At 45.7% G+C, this 21,938-nt stretch overlaps 1 protein-coding gene across 1 annotated transcript; it reads right to left on the bottom strand.

Moving 5' to 3' along the window:
• Positions 1 to 12,733: 12,733 nt before the first annotated feature.
• gpr185b (G protein-coupled receptor 185 b) lies at positions 12,734 to 16,744 on the bottom strand. The gene is made up of 2 exons (XM_034557410.1): positions 16,497 to 16,744; positions 12,734 to 14,804 (listed from the first exon to the last, which is right to left on the bottom strand). The coding sequence occupies exon 2, from the start codon at positions 14,800 to 14,802 to the stop codon at positions 13,735 to 13,737; it is 1,068 nt and encodes a 355-aa protein (XP_034413301.1). The 5' UTR covers positions 14,803 to 14,804; positions 16,497 to 16,744; the 3' UTR covers positions 12,734 to 13,734.
• Positions 16,745 to 21,938: the final 5,194 nt, after the last annotated feature.

Genomic DNA, 21,938 nt, shown 5'->3' with positions numbered 1-21,938 from the left:
TTCATCTTTGCTCATTGTTAGCGGCGTTCCGGGGGGAGCGCTTGTAATAACCGCCCCCAGAGAGCAGGGGGGTGGGAGAGGGGGGGGGAGGGGGGGGGCACTGTGTTTACAGACACATGGTAGAGCACAATAACGACACTGTACTGCAATCTGAACTCGTCAGCCAAATGTTTCAGAAGAGAATTTATAAGGAAATCAGGGATTGAGAGGATTGGCTCCGCCCCCCGTCGGGGCCGTGCGCCCGTTTTACGAAAAAAACAAGCGCACTCCTACTTAAGAGACCGCGCTGTCATTTTTTTGAGAGTTTGGTCACCGTAGTAACGACGGGATCGGCATCGTGGATCGCCTCCGCGCGTCGAGAGTTCGGGCCGGCGTGCATGCTGACGGTTGATTAGCATGTAGCTTAGCATAATTTACGATGTCGTTAAACGACGCGTTTTGAATCAGGGATTAAAAAACGTTCTTTTGGGGCGACGAAATATGTTGTAAGCGGACTTCCTGCACGAGTAACAGGAAGTTAGCGAAGCTAAAGACTTTTAGCTATTAATAAACAAACATGCATAATATAACAAAAATTAACCTATATTTATTAACAGAATTTAATTAGATTGACGAGCTCTATTCGTGTATTTTGATGCTGTTTTGGCATCATGTTAAACATTAAAAATACCAAATATATCCCCATTTTTTATTTATTTTCATTGTGAAATACAAAATATTCAACGAAATTAATTCACAGTAAGACACAGAATAAAAAAACAATATAAAATCTTCATATTTTGGATTAAATCCTTCTTAAAAATCCAATATGTAATTTTTTTACTAGATTATTAGGTTAACTGATAATGCGGGTGTAATTTTAATAAAATACCTAATTAATCAATTAATGGGAGTCTGCTTACAAAATGTGCTGTGACTTTAACGTCTGGTTAATTAATTTAATTAATTGTTTAAAGGGTCTCATTGCTTTTCCAAATGTCTTTTTTCAAGAGGAACCTGTGCACAAGAATATAAAAGATAATCATATGCATTAAAAATGACATTTCATAATCTTTTAAAAAGATTTAACTCTTTCTGAAGAGCGTTGAATATGAATCAGAGGGCCTCCGTGACGAGCGGTGTTGCGAAATAGATGAAACTGTGATGAAAGACGCCACCCGCCCACGTTTACGCTGGTTCTCGTTGAGCCTCGATTATATATCGCACGAAAACAATGACGCGATTATTGTTGCTTTTTAAAAAAAAAAAAAATATTTATTTATTCGACATTTCAGCCTGTGACTGTGTGCTGTGGTTTTTTGGTCTTTTTCAATTTTTTTTTTTTAATAAACGCTTCCACTCTTTAAAACTCACAAAAAGCTTGTCATCCTGGCCCCCGGGGGTCAAAAGGTCACGGCCTCTGGACTATAAATACATAAGTGTAAGAGACTTGCACCAGTAATCTCCAGTATATATATATTCAGTAATAGTTTTGGCTAATCCTCGGTGGACTGTGGTGTTTTTATCATGTGGTTTGGCTTCTTTTGACAATGTGCTGCGGTGAGGTGATTTTTAGGGGTTTTTCTATTCAAAGCCAGGATCGAGGAACCAGTTTAACTCTGAGGGAGGAACAAGTTTAACTCTGAGGGAGGAACTAGTTTAACTCTGAGGGAGGAACTAGTTTAACTCTGAGGGACCAGTTTAACTGAGGAACCAGTTTAACTCTGAGGGAGGAACTAGTTTAACTCTGAGGGACCAGTTTAACTGAGGAACCAGTTTAACTCTGAGGGAGGAACTAGTTTACCTCTGAGGGAGGAACAAGTTTAACTCTGAGGGAGGAACTAGTTTAACTCTGAGGGAGGAACAAGTTTAACTCTGAGGGAGGAACCAGTTTAACTGAGGAACCAGTTTAACTCTGAGGGAGGAACTAGTTTAACTCTGAGGGAGGAACAAGTTTAACTCTGAGGGACCAGTTTAACTCTGAGGGAGGAACAAGTTTAACTCTGAGGGAGGAACTAGTTTAACTCTGAGGGAGGAACCAGTTTAACTGAGGAACCAGTTTAACTCTGAGGGAGGGACTAGTTTAACTCTGAGGGAGGAACAAGTTTAACTCTGAGGGAGGGACTAGTTTAACTCTGAGGGAGGAACCAGTTTAACTCTGAGGGAGGAACCAGTTTAACTGAGGAACCAGTTTAACTCTGAGGGAGGGACTAGTTTAACTCTGAGGGAGGAACCAGTTTAACTCTGAGGGAGGAACTAGTTTAACTCTGATTGAGGAACCAGTTTAACTGAGGAACCAGTTTAACTCTGAGGGAGGAACTAGTTTAACTCTGAGGGAGGAACCAGTTTAACTCTGAGGGAGGAACCAGTTTAACTGAGGAACCAGTTTAACTCTGAGGGAGGGACTAGTTTAACTCTGAGGGAGGAACCAGTTTAACTCTGAGGGAGGGACTAGTTTAACTCTGAGGGAGGAACAAGTTTAACTCTGAGGGACCAGTTTAACTGAGGAACCAGTTTAACTCTGAGGGAGGAACCAGTTTAACTGAGGAACCAGTTTAACTCTGAGGGAGGAACCAGTTTAACTCTGAGGAACCAGTTTAACTCTGAGGAACCAGTTTAACTTGGAGGAACCAGTTTTGATCAAGTCTAAACATCCCATAAAGAAATGGGATTCAATCAGCGTTCAATGCTAGATCTAAATCACTATTAGTGCCACCTATTGGCAGTGAAGCATTCTGGGTAGTGTAGTGCTACTCGTCTGCCGCCTCCTTTTTTTTTCTTCCTTATTAGTATTTAATTATTTATGTTTCCTCGAGGGAGTTCGATCTGGGCGATTTAAAAAAAAAAAAAAAAAAAAAGTTTTAAAATGAATATAAAAACGCAATCGGGCTGCATTTCAACGCGTCGTCACGACAACCGGCTCACGCAGACGCGGTGGAAAACGGTTTTATGGAACCACGATGTCTGTAAGAGCGTCAACGTTTTTTAATCTTTTGAGGCTCGTAGCGAGTCGGTTTATGGCAACAACAACACAAAAAAAACACGTTAAATTAAAGCGATTTGGCTCAACAGTCGTTGTTCTGTTGTTGTAAATAAATACCACGATCGTTGAGGAAGGACGCAAGGAAAAAAAGAAAAAAGCACACAAGATAAAAACGAGTCTTTATATTTCACGAAAGCCGCCGTCGACCTGGCGTAACCATGGCTACCGGCCGGTTGAGGACAACTCCATTACGTGTTTTGACAATGTGAGAAATGAATCTTGTTGTATTGACCCTTTTGACGGCTGTGACGTAAGAATACATTTGGGGTAATATAACGATAAAATAAAATAAAGATGTGTGTCGCACACTAAAACCAACTGTAAGCAAGTATGCATGTAACTATAGACAATAAATGGTGAACATCTGCTGTGTTTCTTCTTTAACGCAAACATTTAATGACCTACTTTTTAGAATATATATATATATATATTATATGTATGTATGTATATGTGTATATATGTATATATATATATATGTATGTGTATGTATGTGTACATACATACACATACATATATATATATATGTGTGTGTGTGTGTATATGTATGTACACATATATATATATATATGTGTGTATATGTATATATGTGTATATATATATATATATATATGTGTGTGTATATATATATATACGTGTATATGTGTATATATATATATATACATGTGTGTGTGTGTATATATATGTGTGTATATATATATATATATATATATATACACAATGGTATGAAAAAGTTTGGGCACCCCTGATCATTTTAAAGATTTTCCTTTATGTATCATTGGTTGTTCGGAACAGCAATTTCAATTAAATATATCATATAGCAGACAAACAGTGATATTTAAGAAGTGAAATTAAGTTTATAGGATTTACAGAAAGTGTGCAATAATTACTTAAACAAAAGTAGGCAGGTGCATAAATTTGGGCACCCTTGTTGTTTTATTGATTTGAATACCTTTAGCACTAATTATTGGAACACCAAATTTGTTTGGTAAGCTCATTGACCCTTGACCTACATACACAGGTGAAGCCAATCATGAGAGGGTATTTAAGGTGGCCAGTTGCAAGTTGTTCTCCTCTTTGCATCTTCTCTGAAGACTGGCAACATGGGAGCCTCAAAACAACCCTCAAATGACCTGAAAACAAAGATTGTTCAACATCATGGTTTAGGGGAAGGAGACACAAAGATAGCTCAGAGATTTCAGCTGTCAGTTTCCACTGTGAGGAACATGGTGAGGAAATGGAAGACCACAGGCACAGTTCTAGTTAAGGCCCGTAGTGGCAGGCCAAGAACAATCTCAGGTAAGGCGAAGGATGGTGAGAACAGTCCAACTCAACCCACAGACCGGCTCCAAAGACCTACAACATGATCTTGCTGCAGATGGTGTCACTGGGCATCGTTCAACTATTCAGTGCACTTTGCACAAGGAGATGCTGTATGGGAGAGGAATGCGGCAGAAGCCTTTTCTGCGCCCATGCCACAAAAAGAGTCGCTTGAGGTATGCTAAAGCACATTTGGACAAGCCAGCTTCATTTTGGAATAAGGTGCTGTGGACTGATGAAACTAAAATGGAGTTATTTGGACATAACAAGGGGCGGTATGCATGGTGGAAGAAGAACTCGGCATTCCAAGACAAACACTTGCTACCCACAGTTACATGTGGTGGTGGTTCCATCATGCTGTGGGGCTGTGTGGCCAGTGCAGGTACTGGCAATCTTGTTAATAACAACTATATATTATGAAGCTTTATGCAGAGGGGTTAGTTCACACAGCATTCAGAGACTCATTTATCCACATTTATTAATAAAAACTATATATTATGAAGCTTTATGCAGAGGGGTTTGTTCACACAGCATTCAGAGCCTCTTTTATACACATTTATTAATAAAAACTATATATTATGAAGCTTTATACAGAGGGGTTAGTTCACACAGCATTCAGAGCCTCATTTATACACATTTATTAATAAAAACTATATATTATGAAGCTTTATGCAGAGGGGTTTGTTCACACAGCATTCAGAGCCTCTTTTATACACATTTATTAATAAAAACTATATATTATGAAGCTTTATGCAGAGGGGTTTGTTCACACAGCATTCAGAGCCTCATTTATACACATTTATTAATAAAAACTATATATTATGAAGCTTTATGCAGAGGGGTTTGTTCACACAGCATTCAGAGCCTCATTTATACACATTTATTAATAAAAACTATATATTATGAAGCTTTATGCAGAGGGGTTTGTTCACACAGCATTCAGAGCCTCTTTTATACTACATTTATTAATAAAAACTATATATTATGAAGCTTTATGCAGAGGGGTTTGTTCACACAGCATTCAGAGCCTCTTTTATACACATTTATTAATAAAAACTATATATTATGAAGCTTTATACAGAGGGGTTTGTTCACACAGCATTCAGAGACTCATTTATACTACATTTATTAATAAAAACTATATATTATGAAGCTTTATGCAGAGGGGTTAGTTCACACAGCATTCAGAGACTCATTTATACACTAATAAAAACTATATATTATATAGCTTTAAAACAGAGGGGTTTGTTCACATTCAGATTTATACACATTTATTAATAAAAACAATACATTATGAAGCTTTCTCACAGTGAGTGATGATGATGCTTTAAAAGGGGAGTGAGGAGTCACAGATGGTGGCACAGCAGTGTGAGAGAGACACGTCAGTGGAAAATATATATATATTTATTTTTTTAAAGCACTGCATAATGGTGAGAAAATATCTGTTGCCCCAAAGTGTATTAGTCAGGTGATGTTTTCAGGTCCAACATCTTTCTTTCCAGTCGGCGTCTAATTTTAGCCCGGATCTAATTTTGGAATCAAAGACTTCATGACGACGTAAGACCCAATTTCCCGAGATGACTCACACATTTTGGAGTCCAGATGCTTGATTTCTTCATATAATATAAATGTTTTTGCAAAGTACACAAGGTATTAAATACATTTCCCACTTTACAGAGGTACCTGTAACTAGCGCGTGGTGCATAATCCATCACAGTGAACGTGTAGTAATTACCAGGACAGTCCCTTAACTTGTAACGTTAGCTCCCCTTTAAGAGATATTCAAACTACAAATCCAGTTCTGTTTATTGGCGTTAGAATGACATTCTCACCCTTTTGTTGCAGTTAATCCTGCAGGTTGGATCCATGACGTGATGAAGATTGGCTTTTAAAAGAATCAATGGATCCACCGACGGCCGCGGAGGCGACGTCGTGTATCGATTGACGTTTGCCGAACGTGACGCACGTTTTTTATTATGCAGCCAACGAGATCCTAGGGAGGTGAGTCGTGAAGTCGCTCCAAGACATCTGGCTAGATTCGTTTTGTTTTTAAACTCTTGGTGACAGAGCGGCGTGTCATCTGCATAGTTTTGACTGCAGAGAGTTCGTAATTCGGCTTTAAAAGAAGGCGCGTACGAGCGTAAAAATAAAAAGAGACCCGAACATCGAGCCCTGGGGGACTCCTCGTCGTGTTAGTTTGGCGGCTAAGTTGCGGCGCGTTGCAGCCTCGTCGTACGCAGCCGGGCCGGCGTTGTGACGCGATCTAAAGATGATGTTCTGAACATTGACTAAATCCCTTCGATGTGATTTTTCTTCAAAGAAAGAATTTCCTTTTTTTTATTTCTTTCTCAAAACCAAGGTTTCGATCTTCTGTGAAATGATACTAATGGACACAACAGATGCAGGAATATCAGAACCTTCCAGGCTCTGTTTTTATTATTTTTGGAGGTGATTTGCAGCAGATGGTGGAGAGAACCTTCTGACTCACGGAGAGGTGGGAGGGGGTTGAGGTAGAGGAAGATGGAGGGGAGGGGAGGGGGGGGGGGGGGAGCGTTGGCTTTTTGGTGCTTGTTTTGACACAGAGCTGCTGTGATGACGCAAAAAAAAAGGAAGTGTGTGTGTGTGTGTCTGTGTGGGTGGATGCTGCGTCTCCTGCGGTACCAACCTCTGGCCACATGGTGGAGCTCCTCCCCCTCCGAGTGGACGGACACACACACACGCGCACACACACACATACTTATGCAGTGTGGCGCTCACACATGTGGTTGACACACATGCAGGTGTGTTAGATTAAAGGTTAAATTCTCTCACACACACACCTGCGTCACAGATTTGGAGGAGTGAAATCTCCGGCTGCATTGTTGATTATTTATTAAGAAGCTCTCGTGTCCCGATGCCCAACCCACGCACACACACACACACACACACACACACACACACACTTGTGTATACATACCTGCACATAGAGACGTGTCTAACAAATGTCTGTGTGTGTTTTCAGGCTGCATATGAACACACCGTTCATCCTCCCTCACCTCCTCACCTCCTCTCGCTCTGGGTTTCATCTCTTCTCCTTGACGTGAATGTCATATGGATGTCCTCCTCTTCCTCCTCTTCCTCCTCCTCTTCTTCTTCGCCCTCTCTCTCCCTCTTCTCACTCAGCATCTCCGTTATGCAGCCAGGGGAGAGCTTTAATAATTCATCGGCATCTTTTTATACTCGCAGGCTTTTATACACTACAGCGACCTGCGACACACACACACACACACACATACACACACACACTCGTAATAACCCCCACGCGCAGGTTCGACTGCATCCCAGAAAGAAAGAAAAACACAACGTTCCTCTTTTTGTTGTTCTCAGTTTATTTGGCCAATTATTCTCCACTTCTTTTCTTTGCAGTCTCTCTTTTTTAATTTTTTATGTCTTTTTTTTCTCTCTTCGCATTTATTTACAATTATTAAAAAATAAATCTTTCTCTTCAAGGTTTTACATTCGACATTTACAAGTGCAATGTGTAACATGTCCATCTTATAAAGTGCATTTTTGTACTTTTTATCGTAACCGACCACGCAAACGTAATAAAATAAAAATACATGAAATAATAAGAACATGATCCAAGGACACCGCGTCCGGTCTGTGACGTCACAGTACGGTTACCCAATAACCGCCTCACCTTGAGGACCCGGTGATGCTCGTGCACGTTGTGCTGCTCCCTCATCCAGACCGACAACATCGATGCATAAAACAACATGTTTGTGTTTTTCTATGAAGGCCATACTCGGTCCGATAGAAAATTAGCTCTGTCATGGTTTTTATTTTTTACTTCATTTTAGTTTTTTTTTCTGATTGACAATCTGTGCCTGAAGTGTCGACGGGTTGTCGGTCGCCGAGGAAACGAGAGCCTCGGCCGGACGGTCCCGGCTTTTTGAGAGAAAAAAGAAATGCTCAGGAAAAAACAAAAAGAAAGAGAGAGAGAGAGAGAGAGAGATGAGAGGCGTAAAAATAGAAGATGAACGTGTGCTCGTGTAAAGAGGAGGAGGAGGAGGAGGAGGAGGAGGAGGAGGAGGAGGAGGAGCCCAAAGGGAACGAGGAAAGAGGATGAATGTCTACCGTGCAAAGTGAAGGGAGCGTTCCATTCCTCATTTCTTTTCCTACCTTGTTGCCCTCCTTTCTTTTTTTTCCTGCTCTTTTTTTCTTCGTTCTTTTTTATCTGCTTTCAGGGCAACTATTTATAGACGGAGCCCGACCGACTCACTTTCCTGCAGGCCGAGGATGGCAAAATGTTGGGAGGGAGGGAGGGAGGGAGGAAAGGGAGGAGTGAGGGAGGAAGGAAGGTGAAGGAGGGAGGGAGGGAAGGAAGGAGGGAGGGATGAAGGCCTGGCAAAAGACGGACGGGAGGGAATGACATGGTGTAAAGAAGATACTAAAAAGTGAAGAAGAGAGGGATGGGAGGAACGGGAACGAAAAGAGGGAGATGTCTGAACGAATGAGGAGGGAGGGGGGAGGAAAGGAGGATGAGTGGGAGGCAGAAACGAGGGAGGGGGGGGGGGAGGGGAGGATGTCTTTGAAACGACCTGCTCTCTGAGACACGACTCAGACAAAGTGACGTCACCGGAAACCTGAGTCTGTGACGTACAACTACCACGCACTCTCTCTCTCTCTCCTTCTCTCCTTCTCTCCCTCTCTCTCTCTCCCTCTCTCTCTCTCTCTCTCCCTCTCTCTCTCTCTTTCTGTTGTTTAGTCGTTTTCTCGGAAAAACTGCTGCGATTTACGTCAGAAGCACTGAGATCGTGTTGCTGCCCGAAGAAAAGAAGAGTTCTTATTGGTGATATTGGGCTTAATATCAATTAATATATCAATTAATATTTAGGTCAAATACTTTTACACAACAACCTCTTTTTCTTTCTTTGTCCCGCTGCTTTGATTTAAAGTTGTTGTTTTTTATCGTGTTGAGTTTCTTTTTGTTGTTGTTGTTGTTGTTTACATATTCACTAACTCCACAACGACAGTCGCCCCTCTGATAAACGTGCATGTACACAAATATAAACAAATAAAATAAGACACTAGATAGTCGAAAAATATGGCACTTTTTCAGCGTATCCGACACAGAACTTCTTTTTTTTTCGTACCCTCATCAAAAAGGAAACTTTTGACATTTGTTTATAGGAAGAACACAGAAGAGGAAGAACACACACACACACACACACACACACACGCTCACAACAAACTCATGCTCACAGCAGTGACCATGACTCGTAACTCATGCCCTGATGAACATTACAAAAATATACATTTCTGTACAGCATTTGCATAATAAAAATAACACACACACAGTATTTCTTTTCCCCCGTCTTTTAAGTTGAATTATAGTGAGAGTTGGTTGAATTATGGTTCATTACAATTGGCTGTGATCCCATGGGGGGGAGGGGGTCAACGCACACACACACACACACACACACACACACACACACACACACACACAGTGAGTGGTCGCTCCACTGCTGCCCCAGGATTGGTGGACTGAGTGGTGGCGTATTCACAGATGTTGTTAATTGTTAAAAGCATGAGTATCTGGAGAGGCCAGATGGGAATGCTGACTCCAGATCAGCTGTTCGCTTCCAGCTGAGCGACGCAGCATTTAACACGCCCGTCAGCGCACTCGCGGAAACAGCTGATTGGTGTGTGTGTGTGTTTTTTTTTTATTACATTGGGGCTCGTTATTCCCTCCAGACTTGGATCAAATGGATTGTTTTACCCCCGAAAAAAAAAAAGCAGGTTGACACTTTTTTTTAAAGAAATGCCCACCGGATGGTTTTTCCAAAATGGCCGCCAAGGCGCCCGGCGTTTACTTTCACGTTTATCCTCAGCTCGAGACGAGTGGTCATAAAATGTTCTCAACCAAAAGAAGAATATATAATCAATTAATGAAAGCAAACGCTCTTAGAATTAGAGGTGCTAACTAGAACCATATAGGGTTCTTTGGCTTGTCCTCACAGGATAACTCTTTGTTGGTTCCTGGTAGAACCCTTTGTAAACCCACCATAACAAGTGAGTGGTTCTACAGAGAACCCTTCTATGGTTATTTAATGGTTTCATCATGAATCCTCCCTGGAGCTTTTATTTCAGAACCTTTCCACTTTCAAAGGATGCAACCAAGAACGGGTTCCACCAAGATATTCAAAGGGTTTTTGTCTAGAACACTAAAGGACTAAGGCGGATCTGATGCTGCGCAACCCACCAACAATCATGGTTCTCAATCACAGTTTTTTGGGGGGGGGGGGGGGTTGTCGTCAACACTCATTGACCAACTCTTTCTTGCAAAAAGGGTTCTTTGGATGAAAAAGGTTCCTAACAAAGAGCCCCTCTTAAAATAAAGTGAATGGTTCCTTCAGGAAGGACCGGCTTGGACCCCTGGTTCCTGAGTTGGCTAGTCCTTGAGGGGACGCGGTACTTTGACCCTTTCAGCGGCTTTATTTGGCCCCTTTAGTCCACTTATCGCACCAATCCCATTGAAATATTCAGCCATTTTAATTAAAGTTTTAACTTTTAAGTTGAGCCGAGAGTCTCCAGAGCTGGTGGACTCTCTTTGAGATGTTTCTTCAAACAGAGTAAAACAAACCATGTGACCCCAAAAGTCTGGTTCCCCATCCCGACTGAGTCCGATTCATGTTGAACAGGCAGGTAAACATAAGGGTCCGTGTAGCTTTGAAGGGACATTTTTTAGACGCTAATCCGGGTCCCGTCTAGCTTCCCCAAACAACGGCGGGGATTCACATCGGGGTCACCGCGTGAAACAGATTTAATTATCTCTCCGGGGGAAAAAAAAAACGTTTCGCTTCACCGAAGTCGAGCTCCACCCGCCCCACCGCGCTCACGGCTTTTTGAACGCGTTCGTTTCGCCGGTTTCCGGCGATCAGAGGAGAGAGAGCGGGCGAGAGAGGGCGAGAGAGGGAGGCGGCGGACTCGTTTTTTTTTTCCTTCTTTTTTTTGGGTGTAAAACAAAGACATCCAACACAGAAAATAAAGCTTATTTTAAAGAGAAACAACAACACCGCACCTTCACCACTTCCTGCCCAAGAGGCAATATTCATATCGAGTGCAATGTGCTTTTTGTTGCTTTGAAACATAAACTGAGTCACTCTCAGAGCCCACCGCCTCCGTCTGTCGTCCTCTCGCCTTCCTCCATCATTTTTTTTTTTTGTACACAGCAAAATACAGTTGGACATTATTGCGATTTTTTTTTTTTTTTTTTTTCTCTCTCTGAAAGGCCAAAAAACAAACAAATAAAAAAACACACAAGAGATTCTGCTGCTGCTGCTCCGCTAACAACCGCCTCAGAAAACAGCTGATTGTTTGCTGCTGCCGAGAAAAATACACAAATAACTATAAATAATACTTTAGAAACAAAAGAACACCTCCTGAGCACCCGTTTCCCAGAGTTCCCGTGTCCTTTGTCGACCGTCCTCGTGGTTTATTTGGTAGAAAGCTTCAATTCGGAAGTGACTCCCTTGTTGCAGAAACGTGTTTTTTTGTTGTTGTTGTTTGTTTTTGTACCTTTTTTTTTTGGTCTGGTGTTGATTTGAGTGAGTTTTATAGTTTTTGAAACGACAGCTTTAATATGAACTCTTCTCCCCGAAAGCCTCCAACACGTGTAGATGAGCAGCATGCGACGATGAACCCTCACGACATTATTACCCAGATGTGTGTGTGTGTGTGTGTGTGTGTGTGTGTGTGTGTGTGTGTGTGTGTGTGTGTAGTGAACATGGCAGCCAGAGAAGCTGAGACCATGTGATGCTCCTGTTTTACAGCATTAATAGACGCTGTGCGTGTGGTTCATGAAGGCTTTGGCCTTATTCCCTGAATACGTGATTTATTCCTGACCGCGGGACTTAGCATTAGCATGGCACATGTTTATCGTAGCGTTAGAGATTAGATGGAACGAGGCCGCCGCCCCCCCCCCCCCCCCCCCCACCACTAACTAATCTGTGTTTTTAGTTTTCTTAGATTTAGTTGACGTAACTTACTTAAATAGTTATTTAAACCAAAGCCTGAACCTATACGTTGTTTCCAGTGAAGACGGAGCAATATTTTCAAAAGTTTTTTTGGAGCTCATCGATTGGTCGATTGGCGATATCTAAAACGACCTCTATTCTAGCTAATAGATAGTCAATCGGACCGGCGTCTGTCTCCACATTCAGATTTAATAACTCGTGCTGAGGGAGGACAGAAGAGGACCCGGGGGTCATGGTCCGGTGGATCCCCAGGGGAGGATCGGGGTCATCTTCACCGTCATTTGAAGAGTTTATTTAAATAAGGCCAACGCAGACGGCAACATTAAAGGAGCGAATGTGTTAAATGAAGCCTCGCCTTTTTTCTTTCTTTTTTTTTACCTCGATTAGAAACGTAATAATCTCCATTTGCCTTGACTTAAAAAATACCATCATACATGTATATCTATAGATACATGTGTATCTATATATACATGTGTGTATATATATATAATGTAGCATCAATCATGAGCTGGAATGGCCTTTTAAAGCTCGTTCCCTATCGAGATGCTGAGGGGAACAGCGTAGCCTACTTTCCCCTCAGCAGAGAGCGTTCCCAGGGCGCTGTCCTTGGTGCTGAATCCATCTCTCTCTCTCTCTCTCTCTCTCTCTCTCTCTCTCTCTCTCTCTCTCTCTCTCTCTCTCTCTCTCTCTCTCTCTCTCTCTCTATCATGTGGAGAACCCCCTCTCTAGGTTTTAGGAACCGGGTGGATTTAGAGTAGAGTGTTTTTTGTGGGGGAGGAGTCAGTCTCTCTCTCTCTCTCTCTCTCTCTGTGTATCGTGACACATTTCGTCGGCAAATTTTATCGGCGACTCGAAGGGAGAAAAAAAAAATAAAATCTTTGTTTAAAAATGTATTTTTAAAAAAGGGAAGGAAGTTTTTACTCAAGGTCATTCGTCGTATATATTTAGCTCGTCGTATTTGTATCCACACGCAGTATATTTTTTTAGATTGCATAACCAGTGCCGCCCCCCAAAAACAAAAAAAAGCCAATGTCCTGTTGGAGGCTTTTGTTTTTCGGGACGTTATTCCCCCCCGACCCCCTCCCCTCCCCCCCCCCACCCTCCCGAACCCCGTATGCTACTCTTGAGACGAGGGGGGAGGCCTCGCTTCCTGGTCCGCCCCTCCCCCCCCCAAAAAAAGGAGGGTCGTCGTCCACGAGGACGCCGTGAGTTGGTTTCACGCCACCTTCTCCATCTTTAAATATTTATATTCATCTTTCGGGCCCGTCTCCTGTGGCCACCTGACGTGAAGAGCTCAACCTTTTTCGCCTCACAAGCCCCTCCCCCTCCATCCCGAACTCGGCGTCACGCCGGACAGAAAACCCAAACCTCCCCCCGCTACACGTCGCTGGAGGTCCGGGGTCTGAGGGAGAGGTTGGACGGCACGCAGCCGCAGCACGCCATCCACAGCGACTTCTGGATGTCCGGGTTTCGGAAGGCGTAGATGATGGGGTTGATCACGGAGCAGCAGGTGGCGGGCAGCACCGCGGCGTAGGTGTACACGGCCGGGTAGCTGGAGTCGGCCACGATGGAGTACGTGGCGAACGGCAGCCAGCACGCCCCGAAGGCGCACAGGATGGCCGACAGCGTGGACACGCCTTTGGTCGTGGACATGGCGACGAACTGGTGCTGCACGGCGATCTGCTGCGCGTGGCGGAAGGCGATCCGGCAGATCTGCAGGTAGAGCTGCGTCATCAGGGCGAAGACGAGCAGGAAGGCCACGGCGAGCGCCACGGCGTTGGCTTTGGTGACGGGCCGGCAGACGCTGCACGCCGACTCGTCGCCCAGGCAGTTCCAGCCGAACGCCGGCAGCAGGCCGAGCGCCAGGCACGACGCCCAGATGAGCGCCACCATGGCGTAGGTGAAGGCGACCGTGCGCTCCGTGTGGTAGGTCAGCGCGTTGTACAGCGACAGGTAGCGGTCCACCGTGATGGCGAGGATGTTGAGCACGGACGCCGAGAAGGCGGAGATGAGCAGCCCGACCGACAGCAGCGTCACGAACTCCACCGAGCGGTCGACCAGGTAGGTGAAGACGAAGTTCAGGATGAGGCCCAGGCCGGCGAGGAGGTCCGCCGCCGCCAGCGACCCGATGAGCACGAACATCGGCGCGCGGAGCGTCGGCGTGTAGAACAGCACGGCGATCACCAGCGCGTTCTCGCAGGAGATGAGCGTCCCCGTCACGCACAGCGCCACGTCCCAGGGGTTGACCTCCTGCAGGGCGACGGCGGTGGTCGCCGGCCGGAGGTCGGGGGTCAGGGTTCGCCCGTCGGGCTCCGAGGAGGAGTTGGACGGGTCCTCGGAGAGGCCCCAGGAGGTGGATGAGTCGAAGGGGTCGAGGGAGAAGGAGGAGGAGTTGAGGCCGCCGCCGCTGCTCATGGCTGCTGCTGCCGCCAGGGAGAGAATCATAGCTGGAGGAACGAGGGAGGAGGAGGAGGAGGGAGGTAGATGAAAGGGTAGTCAAGGAGGAGCAAGGTCAGAGGTGAAGGAAGGAGGAAATGATCAAAGTTTTTGATTGACGGAGGTGATGGAAGAGCAGAAAGACATGTAAAAAGGAAGGAAGGAGCGAGGGAAGAGGGGAGGAAAAGCGAGGAGGGAAGGAGGAGAGGAAACGAAGGAGGAGGTTGCAGTCGGTAGAGCGTGCGAGGAGAACGGGGGAAGTGTCGATGGAGAGGAAGAGGAAGAAGGGGGGAAAGGTTTGAAGATGAGAGGAAGGAAGGTTGTGCAAGAGTGAGGAAGAGGAAGAGGATAGTGTGAGGGAGGGAGGAGGAGAGGAAGAGGACAAAACAAAGGGAGGAAGAGAAGGAGAAGAAGGGTGTTAACATAGAAACCTCCTTTTTGGATAAAAGGGGCATAAGAAGCGTTCATTCATTCATAAAAAACATGCTCTGGGACACGCACGTCACCAGCAGCTCCCACGCACCACGCAGACAGGTCATTAGCAGCCGCACAATAGCAGGTGTGGACACGCGCACGATGAGAGGGGGAGAAACAGAAAGAATAAAAGTCATTCAGAAAATGAGAGTAATAAAATATTCTCTCAACATTTCGGCTCCAAAGCAACGTGACGGACCGAAATGCCTACACACACACACACACACACACACACACTCATACGCGCGCGCACGCACGAACCCACACACACACACACACACACACGCAATTAAATGGAAGCTTAAATCCGCTGCGTTCTCACCTAAAAGATGCCGCGCGCTGAAGGTGTTCGATCCCCACCTGGTCCGAACCATCATCAACAAATTTCTATTTTTAGAGCATCTCTAAAAATGGTGCATGACGTCCTGGGGCACGGCGCGGCGGGAGCTGCTGTCCTATTCACCGGCGGCGTGGATGGGAGCGCGTGCACAGACGCGCGTGCGTTTGCAACTCAGGGACCCGCTAATTCGGGTTTCTGGTCCACATATGCCGCCGCCGCCGCCGCCGCCTCTGCCGCTGCTGCCGCTCTTGCCGCTGCCGCACGCAGACGAAAACGGCACGAGGCTAATTTTAGCTCAGCCAGCGGAGCTGCCAGCGCGCGCACGCGCGCGCCAAAGAGAATGTGGAGCTCCATTCACAAAAAAACCCCAGAAACGTATCCCCCACTCTCTGACACCTCCCACCTCAACCTCCACACGCACACACACACACGCACCCTTCACCCCCCGCCCCCTTTTATTTTTTCATCTCTCTCTTTCATGCTCATGTGCACGCACGCACGAGCACATGCACACACACACACACACACACACGCACACACAGTCAATGACTGCAAACGGCCGGGGAAGGTCACCACCAAGCAGCACCATCGCCACCACCTAAAGCCCCGCAGCTGGGGGGCAATGAGGGGGGAGGGGGGGGGGGGGGGCATCACATCCCTGCGGTAACGGGAGCGCGTGCAGCCCCGGAGCTTCCACTTTTCTTTTCTTTTCTCTTTTTTCTTTCACCAAGCGGCGCGTTCACGAGCCGTGAAACCGCCGCGTGTCTTTTAGCGAGATAGAAGAATAAATAGCATCTGCAGCAGTGCGCGAGAGGGGGGGGGGGGGGGTGGGGGGGGGGGGGAAGGGAGACCACGCCACAGATAAAATAATAAAAAGAGAGAGAATTACCAGCTTGTCTTCTTTCCTGTAGGAAACCAGGATCCTCTCTTGTCCTTTATCCACTTTAAACGCGCACACAATATTTTAAATATTTTCTTCCTCCTCTTTTTCTTTTTCTTCTTCTTTTTCTTCTTCTTCTTCTTCTAGGGTTTCCCCCCCTCTCATTCTCCAGCGCGCGCTATATCCCTCGGTTGGCATGGTTATTAGCCTTCTGTCCGCGGCTCCGTCCTCGCGCTGCACATCCTCGGCCCCTCATTGGACGCGCGTGTCGTTCTCCCCGTGTGACGTAGGAAGTCTCCGCTCCTCCAGTCACCGTCATCCGCGGTCGGTGTGTGTGAATCACGGGGAGAATTAATTAAAAAGACTTCAACGAATCCACCTCCGGTTAAAGAAGCGTATGCTACTTATTTGTGTGGCATTTTTATTATAATGTTTTATTTTCTATTGATTTATGTATCATTTTTATTATTTTGTACTTTCTATTTATTTGTCATTTTTATTATTATTTTTATTATTTTTCTATTTATCTATGTGTCATTTTTATTTATTTATTATGTTTTTATTATGAGTCTACTGATGTTTAGATGGAGTATTTTCCTCCCACCTCACGCGCTGCATCAAACTATGAGAACCAGCTCGTGACAGACTTTTTCCTCCCCCTTTTTTTCTCCCTGCCCCACCTGAAAGGTGAAACTGCCCCTCCCCTTCCAACCCTGCCCCCCCCCCCCCCCCCCCCAACCCCCCCCCCAACCCCAGCCGTAAAGCATATTGCCTCAAAATGTCTGCAAGCGCAACGCTGGCACGCGGGTGCGCAAGCCGGTCCAACCAGGCGGAGGATTACGCAATCTCGGAGCGCTGCTGGGTATCCCGCTGCATTATTATACTCGCGCACGTGCACGCGCACACGCGTGGCACCATGCAGCGCCATGCCGCGGGGTGCGCCATGCGTGAGGAAGACGGAGCCGGCTGTCACATATGGAGCTGAACGCCAACGTGCCCGGATGAGACGAGGTGTCACGTGACTCTGAATTATTACACATCAATCTATAAGTAGCAGATAAACTGACACTAAAAAGTCATATTATGACAGGCGACGATAATGATGTCACATTTGAGCTGCATATATTATCTTTAAATATTCCTCGAAAGATTAATCAGTCTCACTGTGATTCTCATTAGTGTGTTGACTGTCTAGGAAGTGGACGTAGTTTATGGTCTGTTTGACTCTAAATGACCATAATGTACTAAATGAACATCACGCTGTATTGAAGAAGACTTGAAACTAGAGATTGAGACCAAAAACTAATGTTTACAATGTTTACTGAGGGAATACATCAAGAGAAGTAGAGTCATTTATATAGACTTCTATACAACCAGAGGAGTCGCCCCCTGGTGGTGAGGAGAGAGAATGCAGCTTTAACACATGAAGCATAGACTTCTATACAACCAGAGGAGTCGCCCCCTGGTGGTCAGGAGAGAGAATGCAGCTTTAACACATGAAGCATAGACTTCTATACAACCAGAGGAGTCGCCCCCTGGTGGTCAGGAGAGAGAATGCAGCTTTAACACATGAAGCATAGACTTCTATACAACCAGAGGAGTCGCACCCTGGTGGTCAGGAGAGAGAATGCAGCTTTAACACATGAAGCATAGACTTCTATACAACCAGAGGAGTCGCCCCCTGGTGGTCAGGAGAGAGAATGCAGCTTTAACACATGAAGCATAGACTTCTATACAACCAAAGGAGTCGCCCCCTGGTGGTCAGGAGAGAGAATGCAGCTTTAACACATGAAGCATAGACTTCTATGCAACCAGAGGAGTCGCCCCCTGGTGGTCAGGAGAGAGAATGCAGCTTTAACACATGAAGCATAGACTTCTATACAACCAGAGGAGTCGCCCCCTGGTGGTCAGGAGAGAGAATGCAGCTTTAACACATGAAGCATAGACTTCTATACAACCAGAGGAGTCGCCCCCTGGTGGTCAGGAGAGAGAATGCAGCTTTAACACATGAAGCATAGACTTCTATACAACCAGAGGAGTCGCCCCCTGGTGGTCAGGAGAGAGAATGCAGCTTTAACACATGAAGCATAGACTTCTATACAACCAGAGGAGTCACCCCCTGGTGGTCAGGAGAGAGAATGCAGCTTTAACACATGAAGCATAGACTTCTATACAACCAGAGGAGTCGCCCCCTGGTGGTCAGGAGAGAGAATGCAGCTTTAACACATGAAGCATAGACTTCTATACAACCAGAGGAGTCACCCCCTGGTGGTCAGGAGAGAGAATGCAGCTTTAACACATGAAGCATCGGAACTTGACGTGTTGCGTAATGTCCTTTCTCTTCAGGGCTCCTCCGATCCGCTGAGGAGGATCATGTGATCCAGAGCCATGGAGGCTCCGCTGAGGTAAAGACCTGAACTGCTTATTTTAATAGTTTATTCCTGCACATTCAATTAAGAAGATGGGTCAAATATCAAAGTTGATACCCGGCTTAAATGTTGTATATCATGCCCCCTCCCCCCCAAGCGGGCTCTGCTGTTCATGAACTGCTCCACTTGGATATGATAATGTCCTCGTCCTCCTCCTCCTCCTCCTCCTCCTCGAGAGTCTTTTCTTTTCCAGCTTAATGAGTGCGTGACATTCTGGCGTGATACGAACCTCCCTTGTGTATCTTCTCTCTCTCTCTCTCTCTCTCTCTCTCTCTCCCTCTCTCTCACACACCTTTAGTGCAGGACACTCGGCCTCTCTCTCTTCTCTTCTCCAGACCTCCTCGTCTCTCTTTGGACATCGTTAAGCACGCGAGCCAAAGGATGAATGCAATAGAAGCTTTGGGTTTTTCTTTTGATGCACCACAGACAGACAGACAGACAGACACAGACACACAGACAGACAGACAGACAGACACACACACAGACAGACAGACAGACAGACAGACAGACAGACAGACACACACACGTTAAAGCATCCTCATTCGGTATGAATCACCGCCACATGGTTAGAATACAGATGAAACACAGGAGCGCGTCTTCATTGACGCCCTCCACATGTCCCGACTTCATTCATCTTTCCAGCAAAGCACCATGGGTAATGACAGCTGTGACATCATCTTGCTGTGCTGGTATGCAGAAAGCCAGGACTCTCTCTATTGTACTCTCACACTCACTCTCTCTCTCTCTCCCACTCACTCTCTCACACTCACTCTCTCTCTCTCTCCCACTCACTCTCTCTCTCTCACTCTCTCTCTCACACACTCTCTCACACTCACTCTCTCTCTCTCTCTTTTACTCTCTCTCGTTCACTCACTCACTTACACTATCTCTCTCTCCCACTCACACTCTCTCTCACTCAATTTCACTCTCTCACTCTCACTCTCACTCACTCAATCTCACTCACCCACTCACACACTCTCTCTCTCTCTCTCTCTCTCTCTCTCTCCCTCCTCACCCTTCTTCTCCATTTCTACTACAAACACTTCCTCTCTTTATGCCAAAGTCAAACTGAAAATCATCACTGGTGCATTTCCAACAGGATTCTCTCTTTTATTATATTTATTTTTATTTGCGTCCTCCTCCGCGCTGAAAGTCGCGGGAGGACATTGAGGAGATTGGGTTGTGTAACTCCATATGTAGGGCAGAGAGTGCACGCTCACGCCGTATGATCGCCGCCATGATGTGGCGTTATCTAACGGGAGAAAAGAAGTGACCGCGAGAAAGAGAAAGAGAAAGAGAAAGAGAGAGAGAAAGAAATGTGTGAGGAGATGAGAAAACCTACCAGAGGTTGCTGGAGCTGTAAAAACGGGATAAGCTGACTTGTGCTTGGGTTCAATCCCTGTACGCTCATTGGCTGTGAGAGTGGATGACTAATACCCCCCCCCCCCCCCCCCCCCCCTACACACTCCTTCACCAAGCAACCGCTGGGTTTCCCTTGAGTGAGTATGATGCTTCAAGGAAAATCCACCAAACAAGGTGATAAGTTTAAGTTAAGAGTTCATTAAGTGGGATTTCTTGAGAGTGGAAGCGACCAATAGAGTTTGACTTCCCATTATCCCTGTGATCCCACACCTGAGCCAGAGACTGTATCCAAGACGTGGTCACCGTTATGTCGCCCATTGGTTTGTTTGGTTTTGAAGCCTCATGGCATTTTAGCCGTCGCCATATATGTAGGTTTTTGACCGTTACTATCTCGGTTTCGGCTGCCGCCATCTTGGTTGTTGGGCGTCGCCATCTAGGATGTTTTTTGGCCCTTACGTTTTAGTTGTTGGGAGTCGCCATCTTGGTTGTTGGCCGTCACCTTATAGGTTGTTTTTTGGCCCTTACGTTTTAGTTGTTGGGAGTCGCCATCTTGGTTGTTGGCCGTCACCTTATAGGTTGTTTTTTGGCCCTTACGTTTTAGTTGTTGGGAGTCGCCATCTTGGTTGTTGGCCGTCACCTTATAGGTTGTTTTTTGGCCCTTACGTTTAGGTTGTTGGGCATCGCCATCTTGGTTGTTGGCCGTCACCATATAAGTTAGTTTTGGCCCTTACATTTTGGTTGTTGGCCATCACCATGTAGGTTTAGGTTTTTGGGCGTCGCCATCTTGATTTGTGGCTGTAAGTAAGATTGAACCCTAACGAGATAACTTTGTTGCCTCGTATTTTTACAATCTTTTTCCAAACCCATCTATGAAAACGAAAGTTTATTCTGAAAGGACTGAAGGTCCAAGTCTAACTTTGTAATCTTGGTGCGTCACCAGATTTATTGAACACGGCAGTGATGCATCTCAACGCTGAACCGGTCGAACCGAGGGGCTTCCTGCATCGTTTACAGGGGGCGGCATGTCGTTCCCTCTCGTTCCACCAGAATTTAAAGATTTAAAGAGCTGTGTTTGAGATTAATTCCCACACGGCACCGGTGCAGTTTCTTTCCCCGTAGCCCAGAACAACATGCATAATTCAGGCCGCTGCTCTAAAGGATTAAGGGGAGGACTCCGACTTTTCAGACCCACCAAATCCCTGCAGCGCTGTCGGGACGTGTGATTCGCTAGTTAGCGGCGGCTCCGGGGAGCCGTATAACTCTTCTTTGATTAAAGGTCTCCGTGAAAGGTCGAGAGGGAGAGGGAGGCGGAAAGAGAGCAAATTGATGGACCACAGAGGCCCTTTGGTTGACGGAAATGTAAAATGTCCCTCAGTGTCAGAGCGGAGCTTGAAATAAGTGTGTGTACTGCTGCGATAACGACGAGCTGGACTGAGCGCGCTCCAAAACGGCTATTCTCAACCACCGGCTATCGAAGCGCCATCTAGTGGGCCGCAGAGGTACTGCCAAAATAGTCGTTCTCGGGGATTTAACGCATTAATTAACTGTATCAATTTAGTAAGTCAACGCTGAATACACACAGGAGAATTATCACTATGTTGCTGCGGAGCCGAGTGCATTTGTCGGTATATGACAGCCATAAATAAAAGCTCCGTACAGC

This window comes from Cyclopterus lumpus, chromosome 18 (genome assembly GCF_009769545.1).
Source record: "Cyclopterus lumpus isolate fCycLum1 chromosome 18, fCycLum1.pri, whole genome shotgun sequence".
Taxonomy (NCBI): Eukaryota; Metazoa; Chordata; class Actinopteri; order Perciformes; family Cyclopteridae; genus Cyclopterus; species Cyclopterus lumpus.
Note: the sequence above shows the minus strand (reverse complement) of the source record. Positions and strands in the feature narration are given on the sequence as shown.